General features: G+C 44.2%; 1 protein-coding gene across 1 annotated transcript in view; it reads right to left on the reverse strand.

Annotated features, from left to right (window-relative positions):
• Positions 1–21,910, reverse strand: part of LOC110165691 (protein FAM184A-like) — a 96,150-nt gene that overhangs the window by 51,759 nt on the left and 22,481 nt on the right. Inside the window, exons 2-7 of the mRNA XM_055165937.1 lie at positions 19,341–19,418; positions 13,120–13,254; positions 11,852–11,950; positions 10,510–10,716; positions 8,957–9,130; positions 1,661–1,822 (exon numbers count right to left, since the gene is read on the reverse strand). Coding sequence (XP_055021912.1) covers positions 1,661–1,822; positions 8,957–9,130; positions 10,510–10,716; positions 11,852–11,950; positions 13,120–13,254; positions 19,341–19,418 — 855 coding nt within the window. The remainder of the gene's footprint in view (positions 1–1,660; positions 1,823–8,956; positions 9,131–10,509; positions 10,717–11,851; positions 11,951–13,119; positions 13,255–19,340; positions 19,419–21,910) is intronic.

The raw sequence follows: 21,910 nt of genomic DNA on the forward strand, positions 1-21,910 counted from the left end.
CAGAGCTGCTGTTCTGGAAGTAGAAAACCACAAAGAAGAAAACCACAGACGTGCGGAGACACAATGGCAAAAAACAGACGCTCTCCCTTGGCAATTTGTGCCATTTTCAACACAGACGAGCCCAAAAAGAAGAGGCGACGAAATCTGGTCAAAGAAATGGCTGGACAGACGTGGACAGACGTGGACAGACGTGGACAGACGTGGGCGGACGTGGGCGGACGTGGGCAGACGTGGGCAGACGTGGACGGACGTGGGAGGACGTGGGAGGACGTGGGCGGACGTGGACGGACGTGGACAGACGTGGGCGGACGTGGGCGGACGTGGGCGGACGTGGGCAGACGTGGGGCGGACGTGGGCGGACGTGGGCAGACGTGGGCGGACGTGGGCGGACGTGGACAGACGTGGGCGGACGTGGGCAGACGTGGGCGGACGTGGACGGACGTGGGCAGACGTGGGCGGACGTGGGCAGACGTGGGCGGACGTGGACGGACGTGGCAGACGTGGGCGGACGTGGACAGACGTGGCGGACGTGGACGGACGTGGGCAGACGTGGGCAGACGTGGGCGGACGTGGACGGGGACGTGGGCAGACGTGGGACAGACGTGGACAGACGTGGACAGACGTGGGACGTGGACGGACGTGGGCAGACGTGGGCAGACGTGGGCGGACGTGGGCGGACGTGGACAGACGTGGACAGACGTGGACGTGGGCAGACGTGGACGGACGTGGGCAGATGTGGACAGACGTGGACAGACGTGGGCGGACGTGGACAGACGTGGGCAGACGTGGGCAGAGACGTGGGCAGATGTGGACAGACGTGGACAGACGTGGGCGGACGTGGACAGACGTGGGCAGACATGGGCAGACGTGGGCGGACGTGGGCAGTACGGGTTGTCAGTTCTTCAGAAGGAACTGGAGGTCAGTAGCATCAAGTTTTTAACCAAACGTTGTGTTCTGTGTTGCTCGTTTGAGCTGCGCCTCCATGTCCTGCGTCCAAAACACTCGCCAACGCCGTCGTCCTCCACAACCTCATATCCTGCTTCCTCTTCTGTGTCACATGATCAGTCTGACAGATTCTGGCAAATCGTCTCGTGGAAATTCTTCAACAGAGCAAAACCCTCACGCGACTGGTTTTTAAACAAGTTTGATTTTCTTGCGACCTACGAATGCCGATCGGGAGCTGGTTGTGAGGTATTCATTATTTTCTTTACCCCATGTTTACGACACGAAGCACGACACACGATGAAGCCAAAACCCGATCCCCAAAAAGGGTCAAAAATCCCACAGTGTACGTACACCCGGCTTTACTCAAACATGTGAATGAAACAAAACACTATTCCAAATGCCTTAAAGTTCACAAGAGTCCATCACGTGTAATTTTGAACCTTTAATGGTTCAAAAAGTGCAGTTCACTGGGGGAACATGGAGTCATGTGTCTGTAGCTGATGAAGACAAGAACAAGACACGTCACCTTGATGGTGCCTCTGCGCCGGCGAGTGAAGCTGCACACGGCTGGTTTTGTCTCTGTTTCCTCTGGCCCCATTTAAGTAGTAGTAGTAGTAGTAGTAGTAGTAGTAGTAGTAGTAGTAAGTAGTAGTAGTAGTAGTAGTAGTAGTAGCAGTAGTAGCAGTAGTAGTAGTAGTAGTAGTAGTAGTAGTACCTTGATGGTTCCCTCTGCGTTGGCGAGTGACGTCTGCAGACGGTTGGTTTTGTCTCTGTTTTCTCGTGCTTCTTCTTGAGCTTTCTGAAGTTCACTCCTCAGTTTGGACAGTGACCTCTGCAGCGCCGCCTCCTGAGCCTGGAACTCTTTACGCAGCTCCACCTGAAAACACACACACACACACACACACACACAGGTTTAGAAATCAACCTAGAGTCAAGCAACAGGAGAAGTTCAATTTGTGAAATGGACAAAAGTTTATCTGGTTCGTTTCGGCGTCAGGGTCCAGAGTCAGACCCTGGTCCCTGTTCTTGAATCTGAAAACCACCTACTTCTTTATGGTGAAATCACCTGGGGCTGGTCTATACACTGAATCCCTCCCATACGGACCTGGAGAGGAGCAGCCCAATATTCCCTGTACCTCTGTTTCCCGGGGGAACATCAGTACCTCCAATTGTGAATCTATGTTCCCCGTTAAAACCGCGGGTCGTCCTCATCTCAGGTTATCACCATGAACTCTGGGTCTGAGCCGTCTTCTCCACGCTGGTTCTGCGCAGGCACAGTGAGAGTGGACAGTGGAGTACAGGTCTGGGCGGGCTGCAGCTGGTTCCAAGTTGGTGCATCATCCGGACTAGGGATGGACATTTGATGAAATTTTCTTAATCGATCGTCGGAAGAATTAAAGGTTGTATAGAGGATTTTCCAAGGAACGAGAAATCCAGCGACTGTTTGTCCTTTTTCAAATGTTGCGCATGCGTGAAACCACCTCCCCTCCCCCACAGCTCCTACGTAGAAACGCCTCCTCCCTCCTCCTCTTTACGCCACAAACAGGTTTGTTTACAGCCGCTGCACATGACTTGGAAACAACTAACTACAGTGTTGGTTAGACAAGACGGAGAAGTGAGGAGCAGGGGGAAGAGTGGAATGGGGCAGCGGGGACAGGAGCAGGAAAGGGGAGCAGAGAAGGTTGCGCGGAGATTCAGTGCGAATGAACTAGCTACAACACGCAGCAGCAAGCGGACTCTTTCTTTGCCTTGAAAATTAAGTTTTCAGACATAGGATATCGCTTTCGTGTCCTGAAAAACGTTTGTCTCGCTCTTGGAAATAAAGTACGTTTTCATAATAAGCAGAAGTTTCCTGTCCAGGAGTAATTTGTGGACCAGTGCTTCAGTCTTTAGACCCTTCGTCTGCTTTAGTCGCACCATCGCTGGAATGAATCTACAAGAATCACCTTAGTTTGGCTTCGCTGCTTTTCCCCTTGTCTTCTTCTTTCACCTCAAAAACTGACTTTCTTTTGGGGCGAACTGCTCCTGGATTCTTGTCGCCATCACAACAAACTTTGTGCGAACTGCGAGGAAGATATAGGTCAAAAAAGCCACTAAGAACTGTTGCGTTGGTGGAGTAAACAGCGTCTGTGCGTCTTGCGTCTGTGGACTGTGTGACAGTCGTACATAAACCACGTAACAGCAGCGCAGGCAAGTCAGTTACTCTAGAAACGTAGGGAGTTTGATTGACAGCCTGTCAGCTCACAGATAACGAGGCAGTGTCGTTATCTATTGGCAAATGTTTAGCTCCACCACGTCCAGAGTTGATTAATTTTTATTCTCTTTTTTTTTGGTCATCATAATTACAAGGCGACTGCATCTATAATCTATCACTGACAATTTGAAACAAAAAAAATCCTCCATACAACCTTTAACAATCAATTATCAATTAATCATTAGCGTTTTTATATTAAAATGATCATCATTATTATTACTATCTGCACTAATCTGCATAAATAAATTCAACTTTACGACATATAAACATAACGACTCTAGATCCACATCAGCTGTTTGACATTATAATGTGTTTAATTCAGTTTTGTTCAAATCCCACAGAAACAAAACTTAAAACCACATCACTAATTTACATAAACTAAGTGAAGATAAAACTCCAGCTCTTGTGTCGCTGATGTGGTTCAGTTTCTGTCGGATTAAAAGACATGACTCAGGTGAATACAGGTCAGTGTGACCAGATTTGTGTTTGTCAAAACCAGGACAGCGTACGGGGGGAGGGGGGCGGGGCCTCGTCATCCACATTGAGCGACTCTCACCTGGAAAAACTTTTTCCCACTGGACACAGAAACATATGTGCTGCTTTATCCACTGTGCACATGGCCTCACACTTTTCGTCCCGAACGAAACGAAAAGCGTGGATTTTCTTGTACAAATCATCGTTAAATCCACATTTGTGCTTCGGTTCGTTACAGACTGACTGAATGTTTGTGTCTCGCTCCTTCTGATGCAGAGACACATGTACACACCTGTTTATTCACACTACACACACACCTACATTTGGTTTGTCCATTAAAATCAACGTAATCGATGAAATTCTTAATGATCAATAATCGATTAATCATGCCCATCCCTAATCCGGACAGAAGCATGACTTCCATTTTGTTTGTCACATGTTGTTCTGAGCAGCATTTCTCACACGAGCCTAAATCCAGTTCATTTTATAAGTTGAATCAGTTGAATCGGGCCTATTCAGTTCAGAGTCTAAACTAAACTGACCATATTTCCATTTGTGAAAACCCGGACACATTACCGGGGGTGGGGCCTCGACATTGAGCTACTCTCACCTCACGACCTGTGCACATGACCGTCCCACTTGCCCCGACCGCGACGGAAAATGGAGAATTTCTTGTCCAAGTCATCGTTAAATGCACATTTGCCCTTGGGTATGTCCCAGACTGACGGACTGTGTCTGCTCGCTCCTTCTCACAGACGCTACGAGAGACGCTCAATTTAATGGCCCAGTGAAAGGTAATGAAAACCCGGACATTTCCATCACTTAAAAAAAAAAAAAAAAAGTCCAGGATGTTTGGTCACTCAAGTAGAAACTTTACAGCTCTGTATTAATAAACCAAGGAACAAACAAACTAATCGTGACGCTGCTGAACTGATCAAATCTGAACATTCAAGGCGATCGCAGCTCTGAACACAGACACACAGGAGACAGGTTTGAGAATCTGCTGAAAAATGTATTGAGACGGTAAAGTCGAGATGTGAAAGCGAAAGAAAAAGGGAAACTCAAGCTGCGATTTTTTTTCTGAAATTAAGCACCATTTTATTTCTTTTCTCTAATCAAACTGCAGCCTTGTGTCTAACGTCGCCTCCTGTGTGTTTCAGTGTTTATGACGACTGTGTCAAGTGGTGGTTTGAATATTGTTTAATGAAGTTATACATTGAGTGTGTTTACATGCACATCAATAACCCGGTTATGATCGGGTTTTTTGAGTATCCCCGTTTCTTGATGGTGCATGTAAACGCAGTAACCCGGTTTCAGTAACCCGGTTATGGCAGTGACCAGGTTATTAGAAACTGTGTTACTGTAGCTGGTTTATTCTGATAGTAACTGTGATACTTGTGTCATGTAAACGCAGTATCCCGGTTACTGCAACATAAAGTTGAGTCGCATGCGTCCAAAAGACACTTTCCAGCCTCTCAACACAACAGTAGTGACATAAATAAATTGACCAACATAAATAAAGTGACCAAACGAGTGAAATGACTGTAAAATAAAGAGCTGCGCTAAACCTGCACATGTACAACCTGCACTCGTACGACCTGCACTCGTGTGACGCTGAAAAGCTAAAACATGAACTATCTCCTATACTCTATATGCACGGAACAGACTCACCATCATCAGCACCTCTTCTGTCACAGAAATAACACACATAATCCACAGAGTCGAGTCATTTAGTCCAAAAGAAACTGATCGCATCAGCGGCACAAGGAGCGAGTTGTTTTTATCGCCGCTAACAGTTTATGCTAATTAGCCTACGGCCTTAAGTTTCGTTTCTGTAAAACATAAACAAATGTGATCACAGCTGAATGATCTGATCAAACGGGCTGATGTGTCTATAGTGTTTATGGTTTATATGTTGTAAAGTTGAGTTTATTTATGCAGAAGATTTGAATGAAGAATCTGCACAGTGGATTGTGGGAGATCTCGTAGCTCCTTAGCTTCTTATGCTAAAGGAGCTCATGGTTTGTATTTTTCCTGGTTTATGAAATTGATTTAAGTTAATTTTTGCGCCTGCGCATTTGTAAGATTATGTCAAGAAACCGGGACACTCCATTTGATCATGTACACGCGGATATGAGTGTCTCTGTTTCTCAGTGAACATGTAAACACAGTAACACGAACACACTCACTGAGTTGAACATTGTTTAATGTTTAATGGTAATGCTCTGTGTGTCCTAATAAATTGGAGAGAATAACCCAGGCTGGAGTTATCCAAGAAGACTTGGTGTGATCTCCAATGGTTTGGACGGGTTGTCACTTCCCCCAAAGAAGAAATGCTGAAGCTTCAAGGCGACGATTCAAGGCGTGAACCTGCTCAACATATTATCTGCATCTTCATACAGTTGTGTTTTATAAACTGGGTGGAGGGAAAGGCAGGGGTCAGACCTGCGTAAGTGGAGGCATCAGAGCTCTGGATTAGAATTGTATTGTCAGGGGAATAAATGTTTGTCATTTAAATTGATTGAGTCTAGTCATTTTTGATAGAACACGACTAACAGTTAAAAATACACTTTGTTAAAATGTTTGTATCTTGTGTTTTCGTTGATTTGGGCGGCAGGAGCTCAGTTGGTGGAGCATTCGCCCACTGATCTGAAGGTTGGTGGTTCGATTCCAGTTCTCGACATAAAACATCTCAGGTTGAGCATCAGATCCACTGACCCACAGGTTGCTGGTGTGATTCCAGCTCCCACAGATGAATGCTGTCGTTGTGTCCTTGGGCAAGACACTTAACCCACCTTGCCCACAGTGTCTGTGTGCACTGGTGTGTGAATGTGTGAGTGGTTCCTTGTTGTAAAGCACTTTGAGCCTTGAAGGTGGAAAAGCTATAGAAAAATGTGACCATTTACCATGTGACAGTCTGTTGTTCACACACTCAGACACTGATAAAACGAGGCTGCTTCTGTATCACAATCCTAATGCAAGTTAAACATTATTATGTCCTGGACCTTTTCTCTAACCAGACCTCCTCAGATTTTAGTTGAGTAGCTCTGTTCTAGAACGTAACGATGTCAGGAGTCTAACCCACAACCTCCACACTGAGCGGAGAAAGTCACTTGACGGTGCAGCGGCTCAGAGGAGTGTGAGAGTGAAAGTGTGTGAAAGTGGTGCTTGAGGGAGCAGATTCTGTTCACTTTTTGCATAACGTTACTGAGACGAGTGCCAACCTTTTGTCACTTACATAACTCCGCGCTGGTGTAATCTCGCTCTGTGTCTGTGTATTTTTGGAGTAGTAAAAGGGAGATAAGCTGCGGACGGAGCCGGGCACGGGTCCAAACGGACGGGACAGAAGACGGGCACAGGTCCAAACGGACGGGACAGAAGACGGGCACGGGTCCAAACGGACGGGACAGAGACGGGCACAGGTCCAAACGGACGGGACAGACGACGGGCCACGCTCCATTTTCAAGTTTAACACTAAAATCACTGGACAGGAACTGCAACTTACAACTCTACGACTAATAAATACTGGAGAGCTCGTGCGGTTTGGCCACTCGGCTTTCAGTGAGAGACACACGACTACAATCTTACCATACTCCAAACAACTCACTTACATGTAACAGATAATACTCCCTACAACTGTACAACAAGTCACCCTTATGTAACAGATAATACTCCCTACAACTGTACAACAACTCACTTACATGTAACAGATAATACTCCCTACAACTGTACAACAAGTCACCCTTATGTAACAGAGGTGTAATGGTTCATGTTTTTGTGCTGAACGGTTTGTGTACAGGTCGTTGGGTTCGGTGCAGGTCTGTGCACGAGTGAGTTTGTGCAGTTTGTTTGTGTTTATATTCATCCTCTACATGTGCAGCGACACCGAGGCTCGACTCTTTAATATTTACGAGGGAACTTGTCCGTGTTTTGTCCATGTTTGGGGCAGTGTTTCCCGCAGCGCTTTATAGTTAGAGCGACCACCGCAACAACACCTGGTCCCCCGACTTGACCACGTCCCTCTGACCCACGTGAATCCTCGCGGCCCTCACTCACTCACTCACTCACTCACTCACTCACTCACGCTCGCCTTTCGCTGGCACAGTGTCCCTCCACCACCACCAATACCTGTCACCTGAGTTTTAATGCAAGCGGTTTGTTTTTCTGGCCAAAAATCTGAAGATTGTGTAAAATCTTGTGGCCAAACCAGTTTGTAAAAGCCTGATCCTGTCAGATCTCCGGGTCTGGTCAGTACTTGGGTGGAGACGGTGGGAAAATCAGGAGCCACAGGAGGCGCCAGTCACAAAAAAAACAGTTGTTTTGTCCTTAGGCAAGACACTTCACCCATATTGCCCAGTATGACAGTGGTGTGTGTGCGTTAAGTGATGATGGTGGTCAGAGGAGCTGATGGTGCAGATTGGCAGCCTCGCTTCCGTCAGTCTGCCCCAGGGCAGCTGTAGCTACTGTAGTAGTTTAGTATCACTGGATGTGGAGAGAAAGAACAATGAATCTATAATTCTCTGTAAAGTGTCTTTGTGACATGTGTCAGTGAAAAGCGCTATAGAAATAAAGACTTAAAAGTTCATGCTGGAACTGTTCGTGCTGCGCTTTACTTTTTGAAAAGTTTATATATATATTTTTTATTTCACTTATTAGTTTTACCAAGCAGCACTTTGACTTTATTTTATTTTTCCCGTTTGTATAAAGTTAAAACAAACTGTTGGTTTCTTCCAGCAGCAGTGTTCATTTTCACCTGTCGTCTCTGGGCAGGTTCATTGATTGATTGTATTTAACTGACCTTGGCTATTAACTGTTCTTCCTGGAGGTCAACACTGACGCTACAACCTGATGTACAAACATCTCTCCTGTTAATGTTAATGTCAAAACTGTGCGCTGCCCCCGTCTCAAATAAATAAACAAATAAATAAAACCGAGGTACGTACAGAACTGTGATTTTTATTTATTTATTTGGTTTATTTAACAGGGACAGCGTACGTTAATCAGCATTTCTGTAAATGTACCAGAATTAGCCAGATGTTTTGTACCGTTACAGCCCTGTGTCCTGTCAATCATATGTCAGTATCAGTTTTTACACTGTTTGCCTGTGACTAAAGATCTGGATGTGGGTCTCACTGCTCCTCACAGGTTTCTCCAGCAGCACCGGTTGAAGGACTAAATGTCCCTCATGAAGGTTTAATATTAGTAGTAAACCTTAACTTAATCAATACAGCTGAAAACTACGATGGTCTTCACAAATACAGACGACTACAGAGCGTCACTGACCTCGGTCCTCTTCCAGGCGAGCAGGTTCTCTGTGGTGAGCTGGTGCGTCCGTCTCATTGCCTCCAGTTCCCTCTCGTAGTACTCCTGAGCTTTGCCCAGTTTAGCCTCGTACTCCTCCACCAAACGGACTTTGTCTTTGGACAGTTCCTCCACTCGCTCCATCAACGAATCCACCTGGAAATAAAAACAACAAAGTTTACAGCTCGTCTCTCCATGGACGTGTTACAGTTTTCCGCTTAAAGCTTTTACATGACGCAAAACTGACTCTTGTGAGCTTTAAGTCGTGTTATAATGTTGTTCCCTCCTCAAAAACAAACCTGGAGTTGTGTTTTGTTTCATTCACACATGTTTATTTTCAGTCTGTTTGTATCTGCAAAGCTCGAAATGCTCTGTTCAACCTGGTGATGTCATGTACACTGCGAAAAAGCTTGGACAAAATTTAAGATATAAACGTTTATTATGTATTTGTGCCGAAGCGTTTCAGTACAGGACGTTGGGTTTGGTGCAGTTTGTGTGTTTTACATTTCGTCCTCTACATGTGCAGCTACACGGAGGCTCGGCTCTTTAATATTCACCAGGAACTCGTCCGTGTTTGGTGCAGTGTTTCCCGCAGCGCTTTATAGTTAGGGCGACACCTTCACTACAACTGCCCCCTGACTTGATTACGTCGCTCTGAACCACGAGAATCCTGCAAAACTACAGCCGTTGCATCCCTCATGCGTTAGGATTCGTTCGCTCGACAGTAGGCGGGTACTTTTTATCATTTAACCAGTCGCTGCTGTTTGGTCGTGACGTTTGTAAAGCATCACTAACGGGGACAACTGGTACATGAAGCTTTTCCCAAATCCTGTAGGAAGAAGGACAATAACGTCTTTCCCCTGGATGAAATTCACCAAACATTCTCTTTGTTCCGGCTTTAAATCCTCGATCTTGGGAATCGTTGTCAACACAGAATGTCTGGCTCTTCGTTGATTGGCTGGTGCCCGAACTCGCTTTGTAAACCTACATTTTGTAAACCGTCTTGTGTGTTTTGATTCCTGGAACCAGCCTGGCTTGTCCTCACGTTCACCGTAACAGAATTTAACTTATTACTATTACTAATTTATTTTCCCATTTGTATAAAGTTAAAACTAATTGTCGGTTTAATAAAAACACAAATAAACAAACAAACAAATGGTTTTACATTTTGTTCTCGAACTGAACCGAAACCAGGGTGTGAATGAAACAAAACACAACTCCAGGTCTGTTTGTGACGAGGAAACGACATTAGAACAAATCAGAAAAAAGAATCTGTGTGTTTTTATTGAGCAGAAATTAAAATGGGGAAATAAAGAGGATGACGTGCAAAAAGCTCTCGTGTAAACGTGACGACTGAAGTACTTTCCAGGTCATGTTTCTATGAAGTCAAAGCAGGTAGTGGAACATTCCACCAAAAAACTTACACAGTGCAGCTTAAAAAAACAAACGAACAAAACACTGTCTCATTTTGTAATTCCATCGTACGTGGAAATAAACTGCGTAGATGTAAAAACAGCGTCGGTGTGGAGTCCCACCTCCTGTCGGTGCAGCTCGGCCAGTCGCTCCTGGTCTTCGGAGGAGGAGGCGCTCTGGTCCTGGTGTTTGTTGATGAGATCCTCCACTTCCTGTCTGTGCGTGGCCCTCAGATCCTCCAGCGCTCGCCTCTTGTCGGCCTCGAACTGCGCCTGGGCCTGGCTGAACGAGCGAAGCTTCTCCTCGAAATCGCGACGCATCTCCTCCACCTGAAAGCAGCAGCAGAGACGCCACTGAGCCTCGACAGGCTTCAAGGTCTGGAAATATCCTCACACGTCTGGTAACTAAAGGACAAATGACTCGTACGTAAACTCAACTTCTGTGAGATTTTAACCGTTGGGACGGTTGGAATAAAATAAAACAGAAAAAAATCATGTCGCTTTGTCCATTCAGTGTTTAATCTGAGACTAAATACACAAGCTCAGTCTGATGGATTTTGTCTAAACAAATAAAATTTATGCTCCTCTGGTTTAGTCCTGGTTTAGACCAGAAATAGACCTGTGATAGTCCTAGTTTAGACCTGGTTTAGACCAGGTTTAGACCTGATTCAGACCTGGTTTAGACCAGGTTTAGACCAGGTTTAGACTGGGTTTAGCCCTGATTTAGACCTGAAATAGACCTGAAATAGACCTCATACAGTCCTGGTTTAGTCATAGTTCAGTCCTAGTTCAGATCAAATTGGTCCAAAATAGGGACACCTGGGACTCGGGGCTCAAATCTGGGATTGTCCCGAGTCTGTGGGGACGTCTGTTCACTTGCCACAGCCTCCAGCTCCAGTCAAATGAAGCTCATCGAGGCTGTAGTTACATGAGAGAATTTGGAGCCAAATTCCGTATTTGGAATATTTAATCAGATTAGCTCTGTCCACTTATGCGTATGTACAGTTTATGGTTATAACAGTGTTCTGTCATCATTTGCTTCAACATTTTGATTGATTCAAGCATGTTTGGCTTCAGTTTTCAGACATTTGCCATTTTCACCTCCCCCCTGTCTCCGCCCACTGCTCTGTACTGTCAAAAACTCTGGGCACAAAAAAAAGCACAATTTCTCTTCTTAAGCAGCTTTAATTTGTTTTCTAATACTTTGAAAAGTTTCGTTACCGTATCTGGAGAAACAGAACTTAAATTAATGAAACAAAATGATCAAAATGAATCACGTGTTTGTGTCGTGTGATAAAACATGGATTATGGCATGAAAAATAAATAACCACACAAATCTGGACTCCTGTTTTAGACCTAAATCTAAAAGTTAAGCTCAGGCCCCAGAGTCGAACCCAGAGTCGGCCTGAAGCTCAAACAGAAACCGAGGCGTGTGATTATTGCTGTCGTGTCCTCGCACACTCACCTCTCTGCTCATAGACACGACTCTCTGCGTGTGCTGTGCCTCGGTGCAGAGCTGGGAGTCCTCCATCCGCTGTCGGTACATCTCAAACTCCGCCAGAGCCTGAACGAACACCACAGCACGTTAACACAGCACCAAAGCAGGGTTGGGAAGGTGACTTTTAAACTGTAATCCCCTACAGATTACAGATTACACACACCAGAATGTAGTTTGTAACGTAATCCATTAAATGACTTAAAGTGAGTAATGTAATCTGAATACTTTGGATTACTTGATTTTCTGTCGAGAAACAAAGACGAGGAAATTTTCACATAAGAAGTTTTGTTTGATAAAAGAAAATAAAAAGTCCAGACTTTACTGAACCAAATTAAAAATATTATTGATAGAAGAAGAAGAAACACGTCCACACGGCAGGATTTAGTCCTGTTAAATCCTGGTTTTAGATCTGTTTTAGATCAAGTTTAGACCTGGTTTAGACCTGGTTTAGACCTGGTTTAGTTTAGTTTAGACCGTTTTAGTGGTTTTAGACCTGGTTTAGACCTGGTTTAGATCTAGTTTAGACCTGGTTTTAGTGCTGTTTTAGTCCTGTTTTAGACCTGGTTTTAGACCTGGTTTAGATCTAGTTTAGACCTGGTTTAGACCTGGTTAAGATCTAGTTTTAGCAGATTTATGAAGCTGCTGGAGAAAACGACGCACATTTACAGGCACATTTTGACATTGCGGCATTTCCGGACATTGTGAAAAAGGTCTATTCTCGTTCTTTGTTCTCAGCCCGAGTCGGCATCTCCATCTTTGTTTTGGTCCGATCTCCGACCTCACAAAATCACAATGTAAACCAATAAAAGTATTCAAATTATAGAGATGAGAGAGACAGGATGGTGAATACAATGGAATGGAGCATGCTAACAGCGCACTTCCTGACTCTCCGATAATTAAAACGCTTTAAAACTGCCTTATTTTGATCTGAAGAAACACCAGAGTTAGACAAAAGATAAACAGCTACAACCACTTCACCTTTTACTTTTTACCACCTTAAAAAGCAGTTTTAAACAGTTTGTGGTCGTCCAAACTTATTTCTCTCTTTCCAAACATATTTATATTAACCGAATTATTCACAGAGACGATTTTAGAAGCACTTTTCTGAGACCAGAGCGAAGTTTTACCACGACGCTGATTTCGAGGAGCTGCTTTTACAAAATAGAAATGAAGTTCTGGGACTAAATGTTTGACTTTTTTCCTCTCCGGCTGAGTGGACGTTGTGCGGTTTGTACCTGTCTCTTCATGTGCTCGTGCAGTTCCACAGACTCTTCCAGACTGGCCAGCCTCCTCCTCAGGTCCGCCTCGTCCGCCATCTTACTCTTGTACTGCATGATCTTATCCCGCGTCTCCGTCACGATGTGCTGCACCTGAACAACACAAACACACAAACAAAAAACATAGTAATAGTGTTAAAAACTGGGACTCACCTGGGTTTTAATGGTTGGTATAAAATAAAATTGTGAAAAAAAGCGAGTAGCGTCGTCCGTCGTCTACAGCTTCCGGGGTTTTTGTGAACTGTTTAGTGTTTTCTGATTCCTGGAGAGAAATTAAATTAAGAAGAGGCACTAGGTGGAACCAACCTGGCAAATGTTTACTGGCCAGAATGAAAAACGATCACACTCAGACCTCAAGACCGAGACGAGACCAAGACAAGACCGAGACCGAGACCAGAGACCAAGACACAAGACCGAGACAAGACAAGAAGCATCAAGATCAAGACCGAGACCAAGAGACCAAGACCAAGCAAGACAAGATCAAGACTGAGACAGACCGAGACAAGAAGAGACCAAGACGAGACCAAGACCTCAAGACCGAGACAAGAGAGACAGAGAGAGAGACAAGACCGAGACCGAAGAGTCATCAAGACTGAGACCAAGACCAAGACCAGAGATCAAGACCGAGAGACAAAGCCGACAAGACCAAGACAAGACCGAGACAAGAACCAAGACCAAGCGTCGTCAAGACCGAGACAAGACCAAAGACCAGAGACCAAGCGTCATCAAGACTGAGACAAGACAAGACCAAGACCAAGACCGAGATCAAGACCAAGACAAGACCAAGAAGACCAAGCCATCAAGACCGAGAGACCAAGACCTGAGACAAGACGAGACCAAGCGTCATCAAGACTGAGACAAGACGAGACCAAGCGTCATCAAGACTGAGACAAGACGAGAAAGCAGAGAGACAAGACCGAGACCAAGCGATCAAGACTGAGACCGAGACTGAGAGACAAGGACCAAGAAGACCAAGCGCCATCAAGACCAAGACAAGACCGAGACCAAGAGCCATCAAGACCGAGACAAGACCGAGACCGAGGTTCAAACCGAGACAAGACGAGACAAGACAAGAGACAAGACTCAAGACCAAGAGTTCAAGACCGAGACAAGACCGAGACAAGCCGTCATCAAGACCGAGACAAGACTGAGACCAAGGTCATCAAGAAGACAAGACCGAGACAAGACAAGAAGACCAAGCGAGACAAGACGAGAAGAGCATCAAGACTGAGACAAGACCGAGACCGAGTTTCAAGACAAGACAAGGCAAGACACCAACGTCAAGACAGAGACAAGAGACACGATCAGCCGAGACCATGAGACCAAGAAGCAAGCCGAGAGACAGAGACGAGACCAAGACCGAGATCGAGACAAGACCGAGACCGGACCAAGACGAGACAAGACAACTGAGACAAGACGAGACACCGAGATCAAGCGTCATCAAGACCAACAAGACCGAGACCAAGAGAGACCAAGACCAAGAGCATCAAGACCTGAAACAAGACCGAGACAAGACCGGACCAAGAGCCATCAAGACCAAGACCAAGACACAAGACCATCAAGATCAAGACCAAGACAAGACCGACAAGACCAAGACAAGACGAGACAAGACCGAGACCAAGAGCCAGAGACAAGACCGAGACAAGACCGAGACCAAGAGCATCACAGAGGCCGAGACCAAGCGTCATCAAGACCGAGACAAGACCGAGACAAGACCGAGCCCCAAGTCAAGACCGAGACAAGACGAGACAAGAGCATCAAGACTGAGACAAGACCAAGACCAAGCGATCAAGACTGAGACAAGACGAGACCGATCAAAGACAAGACCGAGACAAGACTGAGACCGCCATCAAGACCAAGACAAGACCGAGACCAGAGCCATCAAGACGAGACCGAGACCGAGTGCCTTCAAGACCAAGACAACCGAGACAAGACTGAGACCAATCGACAAGACAGAGACGAGAGCCGTCAAGACCGAGACAAGACCGAGACCAAGCATCAAGACTGAGACAAGACGAGACAAGCGAGACATCAAGACGAGACAAGACCGAGACAAGACCGAGGACAAGACCGAGACCAAGCGCATCAAGACCGAGCAAGACCAAGAAGAGCCATCAAGACCGAGACAAGACCGAGGACAAGACCGAGAGACCGAGACAAGACCGAGACAAGACCAGAGCGTCTCAAGACAGAGACAAGACCGAGACCAAGACCACACAAGAAGACGAGACAAGACCGAGACAAGACGAGAACAGGCGCGTCAAGAAAGACAAGATAGAGACAAGATCGAGACAAGACGACCAAGCATCAAGACCGAGACAAGACCGAGACAAGACCGAGACCAGGCGCCATCAAGACGAGACAAGACCGAGACCAAGCGATCAAGACCGAGACAAGACGAGACCGAGCTGCATCAAGACCGAGACAAGACCAAGACAAGACAGAGGACAAGACCAAGACCAAACATACTCAAGTCCGAGACGAGACAAAGACGGTAAAAAAGCGGTCTCGAGACCAAGACCGGTTCCACACATGTTTAACACACAAACTCTGCACATTTAGACTTGAGTTCTTCTTTCAAACCAAAAACGATCTCTACTGAACTAAAGGCAAAAGGAGCTGTTCACTTGAAAACTTCATGACATCACGAGGTGGAACAGAGCATTTAGATGTTTGGAGATGTTTGGAGCTCTGTTTTTGAGGAGGGAACAGTATTATAACATGTTTTAAATCTCCGTTCGGCGTCAGATACTGTGGGACGTTTAAGTGCAGCTCGTATAAATCCAGTTTGAAGCCAGAGGAATAATGTTATTTTAAGTTGAAGTGCGGCTCGGGCTTTTACGCGGAGCTTTTTCCGACTCCACTCTCGCTTATGGACGGGACTATTTTCAGACAGAGCGACACATGTAATATTTAATATCCAGTGTGTAGAGCGACGGAAAGAGCTGCGGCCTCAGTGTCGTGGGCAGTTTTGTCGGGTGAATTTATAATAATGCTTTTCAGTTCTTTTAATAACTCACATCGGAGCTTTTGGTTGAAATCTGAGCTGCTGAACTAATCCAAGAATCTGTGTATTTCAGAATTAAAGTAGAAGGACTAAACCAAAGATCCGTCCTGTGTCCTTGGAGCTGATGGAGAAGATCCTGACCTGTGGGAGGAGTTTAAAATCCCACTCGCGATGGAAAAAGCGACTGTGGAAGGACAAAACTCGCCTGAGGAGGAGGTACGAAGCTCGGGCTCGTTTAACTGAGTCCAGAGTCCAGGCGAGTTCTTCTGGATGTTCCTCTGAGCTGCAGAGGCTCAGAAGCTGGACCAGGAAGAAACTAGGACTCCACAAGAAGGAGAGGAGATCATATGGAGTAAGAAGCTGTCAAAAATATTCGTGCGCGTAAAATAGAAATCCGTGCATATTTGGCTGTAGTTGCGCATAAAATAAATATTTGTAAACTCTCAAATGAGTCCAGTCGTACATAAAATATATTGTGTGTATTTTATCCATCAGAATACGAATTGAAAAATTACGACGTCATGAATTACAATCACCGAAATGAAAATTTACGATTACGCTTCATCAGTACGAATACGAATTCACAGACGGAACTTTACTGTCAAAAATACGTCATCACTTCACAGACATTATTCATCGAGCAGAAGAAACATCGATCAAGATCAAGACTGTGCAGCTCAAGTTTGTATCAGAGTAAAAACAGAGTAAAAACAGAGTAAAAACAGAGTAAAAGCACAAGAAGCTACAACAGAACAACAAGTGGGTTCATTAAAATCTATTGTAAAAATGTCTTGAATTCGGGAACCGAACGCTGCTGTATAATATTGTGTAGAAACACTTCCTCTGAACGGGAAATTGCACCTAAATGTTAGAAAACATAGTGGAGCCAGTTGGAAACATCAGACGTAACGTTATCCCAGGGACTAATTAACAAATATCAGGTTCTCTGTATGTTTAGATTAAAACATTCACGACTACAGCCACTCTGTTTTTACTCTGTTTTTACTCTGTTTTTACTCTGTTTTTACTCTGTTTTTACTCTGTTTTTACTCTGATACAAACTTGAGCTGCTCAGTCTTGATCTTGATCGATGTTTCTTCTGCTCGATGAATAATGTCTGTGAAGTGATGATGTATTTTTGACAGTAAAGTTCCGTCTGTGAATTCGTATTCGTACTGATGAAAGTGTAATCGTAAATTTTCATTTGGTGATTGTAATTCATGACGTCGTAATTTTTCAATTCGTATTCTGATGGATAAAAATACACACAATATATTTTATGTACGACTGGACTCATTTAAGAGTTTACAAATATTTATTTTATGCGCAACTACAGACAAATATGCACGGATTTCTATTTTACGCGCACAAATATTTTTGACAGCTTCTTACTCCATAATGATCAACAAGACCAGACCAGACCAGACCAGACCAGACCAGACCAGGACTCAAACCAGGTCTGAGCAGTAATTGGTAAATAATCACATTTTTGATACAGCACTTCTCCACCTTCAAGGCTCAAAGTATCTTTACAACAAGGAACCTGTTTAGAACATCACACACCAGTGTACACGGACACTGGGGGCGAAAAGGGTTAAGCATCTTGCCCAAGGACACAACAACAGCATTCATCTGTGGGATCTGGAATCACACCTCCAGCCTGCGGGTCTGTGGAGGGATTCGAACCACCAACCTTCAGATCAGTGGACAAACGTTCTATTGTCGCCCGTAGGACAGTAGGTCTGTCCAGATCTAGTCCTGGGCTAGACCTGATTAAGGTCGGGTTTAGGCCGGGTTCAGACCTAAAATAGACCTGGTTTAAGTCGGGTTTAGACCTGGGCTAGACCTGGTTTAGTTTGGGTTTAGTCCTGGGCTAGACCTGGTTTAGTTTGGGTTTAGTCCTGGGCTAGACCTGCTTTAGTTTGGGTTCAGACCTGGGCTAGACCTGCTTTAGTTTGGGTTCAGACCTGGGCTAGACCTGCTTTAGTTTGGGTTTAGTCCTGGGCTAAACCTGGTTTAGATCAGGGCTTAATCCTAAAATAGACTTGGTTTAGGACGGGTTTAGTCCTAAAAATAGACTTGATTTAGGTCAGGTTTAGTCCTGGACTAGACCTGGTTTAAGCTGGGTTTAGTTGTGGGCTAGACCAGATTTAGAACGAGTTTAGTCCTAAAATAGACCTGGTTTAGGCCGGGTTTAGTCCTGGGCTAGACCTGGTTTAGGACGGGTTTAGTCATAAATAGACCTGGTTTAGATCGGGTTTAGTCCTGGGCTATACCTGGTTTTGTCCGGGTTTAGTCCTAAAATAGACCTGGTTTAGTTCAGTTTAGTCCTGGGCTAGACCTGGTTTAGTTCAGGTTTAGTCCTGGCTTAGACCTGGTTTAGTTCAGGTTTAGTCCTGGGTTAGACCTGGTTTAGTTCAGGTTTAGTCCTGTTTAGTTCAGGTTTAGTCCTGGTTTAGTTCAGGTTTAGTTCAGGTTTAGACCTGGTTTTAGCAGTTTAGACCTGGTTTACCTGGTTTAGTTCTTTAGAGGTTTTCAGGTTTAGTCCTGGCTTAGACTTGGTTTAGTTCAGGTTTAGTCCTGGCTTAGACCTGGTTTAGTTCAGGTTTAGTCCTGGCTTAGACTTGGTTCTTATTCATTGTGAAGAAAATGCTGTTTTTTCAAGATTAATTCAATAAAAAACTTTTTTTTTAAATTATAGTATTTGCAGGTGTTTGTTGTTGGTAGAAAATGTAAAAACAATAAATAATGCCATATTGTGGAACATTTTAAATGACCTGATTTGCAACACCGTACAAGTCACTTGACCAAAACACAGTTAAAATCATGATATTTTAAGAAAAGATTTTACCACAACTACTGTTATTTTTACTAGAAATGGACAAATCTGCACTCACAGGACGACACCTGCAGGGGGCGCTCATGCAAAAACTACTATTTATGTAGAGAAAAAGACGAGGAAACAAGGTGGTCTTGCATGTAAAAAAAAAAAAAAAAAAAAAAAAAAAAGGCAAATTAAACTCATAAAACTTCTGCTTGTGTAGATCCATAAACTCGTCCATCTCAAAAAAGTAGAATAATAAAAATAATAAAAAAGTTCCATATTTTTTTGTGCTGAACTTTGTCACGATACTGTAATATTTTGCGACGTTTTGACATGAATATTTGGTACCTCGTCTTCGTGAGCTTCTTTGAGCGACTCGATCTCCTCCTCGTGCTCGTCGTTCTTGGTGTTCAGCGCGTAAATGACCTGCGAATAAACAAAAGCAGAATGAGAAGAGGAAGCGCGGCCGCCGTGGGTTTATCAATAGAAAACAGATCGATCGAGCGAAGCCAAAAGGACAGATTTACACCCGCGAGTCTCGTCCATCTGAGACTGAGGCTGAAATAAACACGACCGGACTGTTTTATTATAAAGACCAGGGAATTAATATATATATAAAGTGTCCAGTAAAAATATGTACAGCAAAAATGTTTAAGTGTCGTTCAGGGCTAAATAATCCTGGTTCAGTCCTGGTTTAGTCCTGGTTTAGTCCTGGTTTAGTCCTGGTTTAGTCCTGGTTCAGTCCTGGTTCAGTCCTGGTTCAGTCCTGGTTTAGTCCTGGTCTCAGTCCTGGTTTAGTCCTGGTTCAGTCCTGTTTAGTCCTGGTTAGTTTAGTCCTGGTTTAGTCCTGGTTCAGTCCTGGTTCAGTCCTGATTCAGTCCTGGTTTAGTCCCTGTTTAATCCTTTTAGTTTAGTCTCTGGATTAGTCCTGGTTTAGTCCTTTAGTCTCTGGTTGTTTAGTCCTTTTCCTTTAGTCTGTTTAGTCCTGGTTTATCCTGGTTTAGTCTGTTTAGTCTGGTTTAGTCCTGGTTTAGTCCTGGTTTAGTCCCTGTTTAGTCCTTTTAGTTTAGTCTCTGGATTAGTCCTGGTTTAGTCCTGGTTTAGTCCTGGTTTAGTCCTGGTTTAGTCCTGTCCTGTTTTAGTCTTTTAGTCCTGGTTTAGTCCTGGTTTAGTCCTGGTTGTCCCTGTTTAGTCCTTTCATTTAGTCCTGGTCTGGTTAGTCCTGGTTTAGTCCTGGTTTAGTCCTGTTTAGTTTCAGTCCTGGTTTAGTCCTTTTAGTTTAGTCTCTGGATTAGTCTTGGTTTAGTCTCTGGATTAGTCCTGGTTTAGTCCTCATTTAGTCCTTGTGGTTTACTCCTAGATGTGCCTGTTTTAGTCCTGCTTTAGCCCTCGTTTAGTCCTGGTTTAGCCCTCGTTTAGTCCTGGTTCAGTCCTGGTTTAGTCCTGGTTTAGTCCTGGTTTAGACCTGGTTTAGACCTGGTTTAGACCCTGTTTAATCCTTTTAGTTTAGTCTCTGCTTTAGTCCTGGTTTAGTCCTTGTGGCTTACTCTTAGTTGAGCCTGGTTTAGTCCTGGTTCAGTCCCTGTTTAGTCCTTTTAGTTTAGTCTCTGGATTAGTCCTGGTTTAGTCCTGGTTTGGCCCTGGTTTAGTCCTGTATTAGTCCAGGTTTAGTTTATTTATTTATTTATTTAGTTGAGCGTGTTAATGGATAAATATGACACAACATAAATGTAAACACACTAAAATATTGCACAGTTTCAATTATTGCTCACTCATTATTGCACATTTGAAAATACTGCAGTTCATTATTGCACAGTCCAAAATATTGCAAAGTCCATTCATACGCACAATTCACATTATTTTGCAGTGAATTTGGCAAATATGTGTCCATTTAAGATCAATTAAAATTAAAAATGAGAACATGTTTGGTTCTAGTCCTGGTTTAGTCCTGGTTTAGTCCTGGTTTAGTTCTTTTGCTTGGTCTGTTTCAGCTGATTAGAGGATCTAAAAACAGAGCCTCAAAGCTCAGCGCAAACACAAGACAACAGCACTTTACTCTCCACAACACACGACACCAACACAGAGACCTGCTTAGTCCTGGTTTAGTCCTGGTTTAGTCCTGTTTAGTCCTGGTTAGTCCTGGTTTAGTCCTGGTTTCTGGTTTAGTCCTGGTTTAGTCCTGGTTAGTTTATCCTGTTTTATTCTGGTTTAGTCCTGGTTGTCCTGGTTCAGTCCTGTTTCAGTCCTGGTTTAGTCCTGGTTTAGTCTGGTTTAGTCCTGGTTTAGTCCTGGTTCAGTCCTGGTTCAGTCCTGGTTTAGTCTTGGTTTAGTCTTGGTTTAGTCCTGGTTTAGTCCTCATTTAGTCCTGGTCTAGTACAGTTTTATTCCTGTTTTATTCCTGGTTCAGTCTGGTTCAGTCTTGGTTCAGTCCTGGTTCAGTCCTGGTTCAGTGTTGGTTTAGTCCTGTTTTTTCTCTGTAATTTAATCCTGATTTGGTTTTATTTTTATATTTTTTTTCAAATGGTGAAAGGAGGTTTTTAAATCGTTCGTGAAGCTGCAGACTGAACCATAATCAAACAGAAATTTCAATGACCATTAAAAATTTTATTCTTCAGCTCGATTTGAAATTGAAGACGTCTCAAATTCGAGGAAAGTCAAATGTAGACGGGAATTTAGGTCAGATTTTTTGTTGTTGATCAAACCAACAATATATGAGGGTTAGGATTTGGTTTAGTCCTGGTTTAGTCCTGGTTTAGTCTCACCTTAGTCCTGTTTTTTGTCCGTGTTTAGTCATTTTATCATTGTCCTTAATCCTGCTGCAGTTTTAGTTGAGTCTTGGTTTGGACCTGGTCTAGACCTAGTTTAGTCCTGCCTTAGTCCTAATTAGTGTTTCCATTAGAGCCCGACCGATATATCGG

This window comes from Boleophthalmus pectinirostris, unplaced genomic scaffold (assembly GCF_026225935.1).
Source record: "Boleophthalmus pectinirostris isolate CB_2022bp ecotype Guang Dong unplaced genomic scaffold, ASM2622593v1 HiC_scaffold_11, whole genome shotgun sequence".
Lineage (NCBI taxonomy): Eukaryota > Metazoa > Chordata > Actinopteri > Gobiiformes > Gobiidae > Boleophthalmus > Boleophthalmus pectinirostris.